The sequence below is a fragment of the Brachycentrus maculatus genome, unplaced genomic scaffold, assembly GCF_059751285.1.
Source record: "Brachycentrus maculatus isolate JH-2025_06_01 unplaced genomic scaffold, ASM5975128v1 h1tg000509l, whole genome shotgun sequence".
In the NCBI taxonomy this organism is placed as follows: Eukaryota; Metazoa; Arthropoda; class Insecta; order Trichoptera; family Brachycentridae; genus Brachycentrus; species Brachycentrus maculatus.
The window spans coordinates 43,749-54,072 of NW_028281255.1; the positions used below are offsets into that span (position 1 = coordinate 43,749).

At 37.6% G+C, this 10,324-nt stretch overlaps 1 protein-coding gene across 1 annotated transcript; it reads right to left on the bottom strand.

The window, feature by feature from the left end:
- Positions 1-1,643: 1,643 nt before the first annotated feature.
- LOC148301873 (protein elav-like) lies at positions 1,644-9,392 on the bottom strand. The gene has a single exon (XM_088272565.1). It carries the CDS (start codon positions 9,173-9,175, stop codon positions 8,144-8,146), a length of 1,032 nt encoding a protein of 343 aa, XP_088128691.1. The 5' UTR covers positions 9,176-9,392; the 3' UTR covers positions 1,644-8,143.
- Positions 9,393-10,324: the final 932 nt, after the last annotated feature.

The window sequence follows — 10,324 nt, forward strand, 5'->3', positions numbered from 1 at the left end:
ATTGTTCAAAACACGTACCACAATGAATTAAAATAATTAGTGGCATATATCAAATAAAATTTAAATAACAACAAATGCATAGTTATCACCACTAAGTGACTACCGAATCAATTAATGAAAATAAATTGAATTATATTTTTTTGGGATTTTATTCATAGTATTTTTATTTTTCTCTAAAATTTTTTTAAAACTTACCATTTTCGTCATCTTAAATTTTCCCCATCCAATGATGCGTAGGACACTGGATCGTGTTGTCAAAGAGTTTTATTATTATCATTACTATTAAAGTTAATTTATTTTTTCATTCAAACCCTCATCTGTACCCAATGGTGCATAGGGCACTGCATCATATAATCTCAGTGTTATCTTGATTGTTAACACATGAAGGAAAGGCGATCAGCCATCCGTTTCAGGTACAAGTCCAGGCTAATATTGAATAAATATTAGAATGAAAAAATCACATATATTTAATTGATCACCCTGGGAATCGAGCCTGGAACCTCCAGTATGGTAGCTGAGCGTGCTGATCATTACACTACGGAGGCAGACACTATAGTTAGTTACATACATGAAAGCAAGGTACCAGAACGTTATTAGATTTTTTTAAATATATATATTTATTTTGCCCCTGGTAATTGAATCCAGAACTTTTAGCACATTAGCCTAACGTGCTAACCACTTCACTAGGGAGGTGGATAATACATTTTGAAATTTAAACAGATTAATTTTGATAATTTCATTCTTTTTTTTTGTTGTACATTTTATTTTCATTTTTAAACTTACCATTATCATTTATACTGATGCAGGATATTGAAGTCGCTTTGGAGACCATCAGGAATTATGAGTAGTTTGTGGGCTATTTAAAAATTTGTGCCCATATTTTTTTTTAAATAAAAGTTTTCATTGGACAACTGAAAGAAAAACAACATTTGTAGAGGGCTTATTACCCATAAAGGTTGGGAACCTCTGTTCTACATTATCATCTTGAAACTGCTGGCTGCTTTGTCCCTTATGCGTACCCAAAAGTGCACAGGGCACTGACTCTGATAACTCATTCATCCCTTTAAGTGCGTACATAATCTTCGCAACTGCGTTGTAAATCCTTTATTTTTGAAGTTGTCTAAATATATTTTTTTAGGTGGACCTTTACTCACGTCGGGGTTACTACTTTGGGTGACCTTTACTCACCCAAAGTGGCAGGTCACCACTTTAGGTGGACCTTTACTCACGTCGGGGTTACCACTTTGGGTGACTTTTACTCACCCAAAGTGGTAGGTCACCACTTTAGGTGGACCTTTACTCACGTCGGGGTTACTACTTTGGGTGACCTTTACTCACCCAAAGTGGCAGGTCACCACTTTAGGTGGGCCTTTACTCACGTCGGGATTACCACTTTGGGTGACCTTTACTCACCCAAAGTGGCACTTTAGGGATTGGTGCTGTAGTGGTAATGAGGAAGAGGTCTCTTAATATGTATATATTTTTCAAAATCATTTTACTTGGTAAGATCAACAAGTAGTATGGTCCGCTAAAAATTTCAACTCAGAACTTGAAAAAAAACAATAATTTTGAAATGATTTAAGAGGTAGTAAATAAAAATTTCAATAGAGTCCAATTATTAAATTTCATTATATTTATCATGTTTGAGTGTGTAAAATTATTTAACAACAGTCTTAAGTTGTAGTATTTATTTCCCATTTTGGAAGGTTTCGTTGATTTATTTTTTTTTTGTTGCAAATAATAAAATTTCCTAATAGCTGAAAAATAATAAAATTTTAAATATATAATATCCGGGAATGGGTGGAGGGGAAGACATCATATTTACATATTATATAACAGGCATCGCAATATTTACATTTTTAATATTTGAGCTATAAGGGCATCGATTGCATACAGGAGCTAACGTTTTATCTACGTAGTGTGGATAACTTTAAATTCGGTACGAAAAAATCATCAATACTTTTTCGGCAAATTTGGCTTGCTGACGATACGAATCCATATCACTCACTCCTTTCAACAACGTAATATATCAAAAAACTTCATTTTTCAGGAGATCGTTTTTAAAGTTTAAAAATATAATAAAATGTGTTGAAAATAAATATCAAGCCACTTATTGAAATTGTTACTGTGCAACAGATCTTTTTAGGTAAAAACTGTTTTTTTTTCTGCGTTTGAAAAATATTTAGTGTATTTAAAAATATCATAAAACAATACCTTTTCTTCAAAATGCAAGAACAACACTTTCTGCCCTGTAGCAGGTAAATATTAAGTTTAAAATATGCTGCTTTTGCTGGGATATAGTACATTTTCTGGGCATTTCGAAAACAAGCACAACTAAAAATTTACGATTTTTGATATGTGACGTTGTTGAAAGGAGTAAGCGATATGTGGTGTTAAAATGAGTAATTTGAAAAAGGTCTAAAGTACTTGTAAAGTTATCTACACTACGGAGTTAAATCGATAACTTCCGTATGGAATACCTGCCATGGAGAAATAAACGATGCTTTAGCGCAAAAATGCACTAATTATTGTGAAGTAATAATTAGTTATGTTAGGTTAGGTTTTACTATAATTTTTATTAATTTTAATTTTTTTTTTGTGAGAAGCACGTTTTTTTCAAGAGTTACGTATTATAACTTACATAAAAGTAAGATATTAAATGACGAAATAAAAAAAATACGAAACTCAACAGTGTTTTTATCCTTATTGAAAATTAACGTTAAATGTTTAATTTCTGGATTTTTTTAAATCAGCACGTTAGTGCGCCAAAGCATTGAAAATTAAATTACAAGAAAAATCAAAGGAGCGTCAATCGTGGAATATTAAAAATGAAAAGATAAAATAATATGTAAATATGAAATAAGGGGTGATAAGGTAACTCAACGAAGACAAGCATAATGAAACCAAAATAAAAACAATATATATTAAGCCTTATTTTTAAATATATATTTAGAACAAGAAAATGTATAATGACAACCATTGAGGATATTTAATATCGATTATGTTATTTTATATTATTGTTTAAAGTGATGTGACAATTTGTAAAAGAAAACGGCCACTTTTGGTGGGATAATTCGCAGAATTCACTCTCGGTACTCACTGGAACTATGTAAATACAGTGGTTTCAGCTTCCGCACAACATACGTGAAAAATCTAAGTACAAAATTCACATAAGGAAGAACATGTTTTATACAAAATCTTGGTGTCACATCTCTCGCTCTCTCTCCACTCTTCTCTCGACCACATTCGGCAACATCCTTATATTATTAACGAAGACGGGGGTATATTTTTACATTGTGCATTACATATATTCATTTGAGGCTTGGACTCGGTATCGTAAATATTACGAGACCCCGCGAATCAGTCGCGAGGTCACCTCCTGGCGCTTCTTACCTAGAGGGCTAGTTCACTTAGTCAAATATCAGGTCACCGAACAGTTAATGAGACGTCGTTTCTCAATTGTGATTATATATCCACAAACTCAATATCACTCGACACGAAAAGAAATGAAAAACCTTTGGCAATCTTGACTTACACGATACTTGGGTTAGTTATCAAAACGCTCATTTGGTGCAACAATGACGTAATTACACTTGAAAAAAAAAAACAAGTTAAATACTTATGTCAAAGACTATTTACATCGGGAGAAACATCGACATAATTGATTTTGTGGTGAAATGATGCGAGATAGCGCGAGTGGCATTGTAGAATTGAGTAAAATGGAGCCATTTCTGTTGCTACAACTTCTGAACGTCATCTCCTCTAATGTGCAAAGGCAAATAGTCGCAAGATAAAAACAGTAGTTTTGAGATAAACGCGTTTACAGTAAGCTTAAAATGATGCTTTTCGCTAGTACATGTATCAAGTTAATACAATTTTGCGGCTACTTGGATAATGAATATGTCAGTGAAGGAAAGAGATGGAGCAAAATCTGTGATTTTATATGATAGAGGCAAGTTATAAGAATATCGGCCAAACAGCCGCAACTTGAGTTACGGCAAGTTGCCTTTACACATTAGTCCTGTAATATTTCTAATGGTGTAATTACGCCATTGTTGCACATGAGTATAATATCTTTACATACATATAACTGAGAATGATTACGGTCGAGTCGTGATTTCTCATAAATCATCACATAATATTTTCAAGTTAGATTAATACCTCTATTTTCCTAAATATACAATATTGCGTTTGAAGTTATTCGTATGTGTATTTCATTTATTATCGATTAAATGATTTTCTGTTTCATAGATTGTTTTTATTAATGTAGTAATTAAGTTTAAGGTGTCGTTTTAAAACTTAATCACTATAGTTTCTAATCTGTATCACAATGATTCCTTTAATATGTATAATTATTGTACAAGGTGTGGCTTCTCCGAACTTCTTCATACCTGTGTTCTTCTTACGCTAAATTTCTTAGTGTTTTTTTTTTATAAACAAGCCCTGAAATCGCGAGATGCTTAGGTACAATTTGAAAATACATGGACGATGATTCTATGGACTTCTCACATACAACTAACTTTCAAATCTGTAATATAATACAATATGGAATTAATACACTTTACGAATTTATACATTTGGAATGTCTAGTGCAATTCACACAACAGATGAATAGTTTATTAATATACTTTTTTTCTTCCTAAATTGGCGTTAATACTTTTGATCACATGTGGTTGATAAACAGTCTTCCGGGAAAATTGTTATACACCCTATTAAAACTTATCAAGCATGAGATAAAGTGTATAAATGTATGTAAATAGGTATCTTCGATTTCCATTTGAACACTTGCAGAAAAAAGTAAGGGTGATTTTAAGGATGAATCATTTTTACATCGTGAGTAATTAGGTGTTGGACATTATATATAAATAATGGGAAAACATTATAAACGAATGCGAGACGACTTGAGACATTTTAGAAATCAGAAATGTGCGTATAATATATTACATATCTCCATTTGAACGCTCTTTTGAAGGCGCCCAAAATTTATAATTTATTGTATCAACTTTACCTTCGTATTTTCGCTGCAGACATATAATTCGATCGACTATACACGATTCAATATCGTTTCAACTTATCGAATCCTTTAAATCTGCAGTAAAAAGGGTAGGTTACAATACATGGACTTCACGTAATAACATGGTAATATATTTCATCAACACACTCCATTTGAGGGAAACTTAGAGCTTCCTTGAGCAAAATAAATGGATAATGTTACGTATTTTCTATTGAAGAAACATCTGGTTCACTTTTAGGCTACCCGGCGTCTTTTTGCGAGATACCTACCGATCTACCGGTATTCTCATTTTCTCCTTATTATTTTAAAGTGATAAATATATATTCTATTTAGTCAAATTTCCAGCAGCACCTGTATAAATTACATTTTTCTACCGAGTATAATGAAAAACTATATTTTGAGATAAGCACCAGCTTTTACAACGGTGGCAGAAATTATTATCGTGCTCCAACGTGTTAAGTTCCTCTCTTTCAAGTCATTTTTTGACGTAAACATGAATATTTAGTAAAACAATTTATAGAAATTGCTAACAGTCTACGATTAATAAATATCACATCACACGCATTCTCGTTGTCAAAATATAACCATTAAATCCTAAACCATAGTTGAAAACAATTACCAGTTATTGTAGTAAAAATCATTTCAATATTTTGTTTCATCATCATCAGCCTGTGTCCGTCCACTGTTGAACGTAGGCCTCCCGCCTGAGTCTCCATCCTCTTCGATCCTCAGCCTTCCGCATCCAGGTCACTCCCGCTATTCTTCTTATATCGTGCCATGGGCGCCATTTCAATACTTTTCTTCCCCATCGACCGTCGTCTCTTCGACAGATATGTCCTGCCCATTGCCACTTGAGTGTGCCAATTCGTTGGGTAGCATCCACTACTTGAGTTCTTCTGCGTATTTCCTTGTTTCGGATTCTATCTTTTAGCGACACTCCGAGCATGGATCGCTCCATAGCACGCTGGGTGACTTTTATTTTATGAGTAAGACTTGCTGTTAGATTCCACGTCTCTGCGCCATAAGTTAACAGAGGGAGGATGCATTGGTTAAACGCCTTAGTTTTTAGACATTGCGGAATTTTGTTTATCACGCGTAAAATGATGTTTTTAGGATCCTTTCACGATCAAGGATTTTGTGAATTATAATACTTTTCGTATGAAAATTCTAGGATAAAATGATGAATGGGAAGGTAAATAAATATATCAGTATATATTAACCCTATATTCGTGCTTACGTTAAAAGTTAGAAGTTAGACGAAGACTCATCAGGAACTTTTTTCTTCAATTTTCCTTTGTGCGCGATTTATCTACTAAATTGGCCGATTATGAATCCATGTTTACGTCAAAATTTGCGAGTAATTTAGTCACAACTGCTAGGCAAATTTATTAGTTTAGCAATGAATATGTTTTAAATCATTCGGAAACATTATTTTATTTTTGTACGTGAAATTTAAATACGCGATCTCGTTTTAACTAAAGTCACAGCCTCCGTTTTATCTTACAAAATCTTTGTATTTTTTTTAATTTCTTGTTTTATCATCATGTTCGCACATTGCAGATAGTGCGTTTATTTATTTCCCAAATACATTTTCCTCCCGCACATGCGACAGTATTCCCTTCTGCGCATGCCTTATACGAATATATCTGTTATCTACACTATCACAGTATTGCCTTTTTAAATTCCACGCGAAATCAATCTCTTTGAGCTATAACGTAGTGCTTTATTTACTTTAATAAATATTTTCACAACAATTTTTCAGTTTCAGTTTCAGTGCTCAGAACGTTTTGGAAAATAAAACTTAATGGGGCCCCAAAAAATGGGTTCCTACTTAAATTCCGTTGCATTAAATCCGCTGAAATTATTACTATCGTAATGCTAGGAAAAACGTTCCGAGATATTGCCACATACGCATGCGATAAGTAAAAAATATTAGGAAATCGTTTAGAATAAGGCATTCGATTCAATTCATTCATTCGATACAAATAAACGCAATATCATGATCTTTCCACGACAACTCGTTGCGAGTTTGTTCGAGATGAACGGCCATTTTATGATATTTATTGCACATTTTGTATTCGTCTTTACCAGAATGAGTAATGCTTGCTCAGGTTAATACATATATAGCTTAATATTTATAATATATCATTACGCGGCAGCTGATAAAACCCCCAAATATTCAACTCGATCATTTTCAGTTCTTTATAGTAGATGACGTGAACGTCTCTGTAAACGGCGAAATTAAAGACATTGCACTCGTATCGTTAAATACTTCCCGAGGAACATTTAACACCTTAGCGTAATACATATAACGTAACGGTAATATTCACAATTTCAGGAAGCGACGCGGGTAAATGGTAGTAATCTGTTAGGCCGAATCTTTCGATCTCCGAAATCGAGATTATTATATTTAACGTCGAACACTTTAAAACACCGATAAAGCTGTCTATTTTCCGAATAAAGCGCCAGCCGGTGTCATCTGTGCTCGGACACTCGGCTGTAATCGGAACAATAAAGGGTATATTCACGAACAAACATTCTTAACCGTAAATAAAGGAAAGAGTCTACGGACACAAAATATCTTAGTATGGAAAACACAGAAATACGCTAGAGTAATAATAAGTTAGTAATATAATAAAAAAAGACACGTTTACTCGTATATAGTAAGGAGCGCGGGTCGGCGCCGGCGGCAGGAGGTCCTCGCTGCCGCCGGCGCCGGCACGCGCAGGTCGGCGCCGCCTGTCGGCGCCGACACGCGCGACTGCAGCCGCGTCTAGATCGTGAAACGTAGCCATTCAATACGAGAGATACTCAATAATAGATTAACAACATGGACAGCTAAGTAATTCACAATTATAATTATAATTTGGCTAAATTTAATTATTAAACAGGAATAGGACAATAATCGTTCGAGGATTAGTTAGACGAAAATTGGCGACGGAATACGAAGGTTTCGATACTTTCGACGCGCTTAAACGATTATCCGGTAACAACATCGAATTCTAAGTTCTATAAAGCGAACATAACGCCGGAGGACCTCCGGAGTATATACGGATAAGTGAAATAAATAATTAGTTTAATGAATATGGTAGGTACGGAAGGTGGATCCATTTGTCTAGGTCTGGCAGCCTACATGGCCTTCATCTTGTTGGTCTTGAAGCTCACCTGCAGCACGCGGTTGCCGAGCGTGTAGCCGTTGAGCGACTGGATGGCCACGACGGCCTCCTCGTAGTTGGTCATGGTGATGAAGCCGTAGCCCTTGCACTTGTTGGTCTGCAGGTCGCGGATGACCTTGACGCTCTGCACGGCGCCGAAGGGGCCGAAGAGCTGCCAGAGCACGTTCTCCTCCGTCTCGGGCGCCAGGTTGTAGACGAAGATGCACCACTCGGAGCCGGGCAGCGGCAGCACGGCGCCCGCCAGCAGCTCGCCGGCCAGCGGTGAGTAGCGCTGCAGGCCCTTGTTGATGGCCAGCAGCGACTTGCCGGGCGCCAGGCGCGGCAGCGGCGCGGGCAGGCGCAGGTGCGGCAGGTAGGCGGCCAGCGGCGCCAGCGCCTTGCCGCTGCTGCTCGGGTTGTTGGCGAACTTGACGGTCACGGGCTCGGCGGCGCCCTCGGGCACCGAGCCGTTCAGCTCCCGGATAGCGCGCTCGGCCTCCGCGCGCTGGTCGAAGCGGATGAAGCCCACGCCCTTGCTAGCGCCCGGCGCGGCCGCGTTGTCACACAGGATGCGCGACGTGATGATGCGCCCGTACGGCCCGAACATGGCCTCCAGCTCAGGCTGGCCCATGCTTCTGGGCAGGCCGGACACGTACAGGTTGGCGCCCTTGATAGCCTCGCTGGAGGGCCGCGCGAACGACACCTTGATGGTCTTGTTCTGCAGCCGCAGCCCGTTGAGCGTGGCGATGGCCTTCTCGGCGTCCTCCGCGCGGTGGTAGTTGACGAAGGCGTAGCCGAGGCTCTGGCCGCCCTGCAGCGCCTGGTTGAGCGCGTCCGGGAAGGCAGCGCCCTTGTTGCGGATCAGCTTGCAGCTCTCCACCTCGCCGATGCTGGAGAACAGCGAGCGGATCTCCTCCTGCGTCATGGACTGCGGCAGGTAGTTGATGATGAGGTTGGTCTTGCTCTCCTCGGCACCGTTCAGCTGCTCCTCCTGCCCCTTGGACATCGTGGCTGCGCGCCCTGCGACTAGCCGCTCCGCGTGTCCGCGTGTCCGCGTCGGCGTCGGCGTCGCTCGTGCGCCGGGAGCGCGTGTGCGGACGGCTCGCGAGAGAGCGATCGCTAAATCATAAAAAGAAACGCGAAATAAAAGGAAATAGAAACTAAAACGTAGGAAACAAAAAGACACGACCTAGTCGACCAGTCGCTAGTCTCACTATGAGCCGCTGGCGGGTATTGATCCGGCGCCCACCCCTTGCGTGCCGCGGCCCGCTCGAGCCCTTCCCCAATACGCGACCCCTGCGCGCGACAGGGCTGCGAGCTGCGAGCTGCGACACCTAGAGGTATCCTCTACTCTCTACTATCTACTCTCTACTCCCCGAATCTCACTTGTTCATTCAGCTATTCCATTCACCACGTTTTTTAAGTGCAGAAAGTGTATGAATCAAAAATCTAAATATTGTAAATCACGACCGCCAGAATGGAAAACTTTTTATCCATGAAAATGTTCATTATATTTGAACAGAGAAATAATAAGTATAGTTTGTATGTTATTAATAAAATTACTTAGTTTTATTTTTTAAAAATAAATATTCATATTATATTGGAAATAATCAAATATGAGATTTAAATATCACAGTTTTTTAAAGTGTATTTTTTTAAAGATGTCGCAAAGTGATTACATAAATTAGGAATTTTAAATTTTTCGATTAAAACAGTTTGTATTAAATGATGAGAATATTAACCCAGATGTCCAAATGTCCCTAGTTTTACTCTCAGATTGACATCTGTTTTTTTTTTAAATAATATAAACTTCTTAAGAAATTTACTGAGTTTCCATTTCTTTATTAATTGTAAACATAGCATTTAGACAAACAATACTTTTATAAAAAAAAAAGTATTTTTGATGTCTAGCTATTTCAATATTTTGGTTAATTACAAGCATTTTTTATATTTTAAATTTATTTAATTATTTTATAATTCTACAATAATGGGTAGAATTGGTAAATGTTACACGTGTGTAAAGTGATAACTTAAACCAGCCTTTGACGGTCGTCAGCCCCGTAAATGCCCAGACTTCCATATTCTTCTTCATCTTTGATGAGATGTCAAAAAAAATATAAATATTTTTTTTCTTTGTAATATAAGATGAAATATT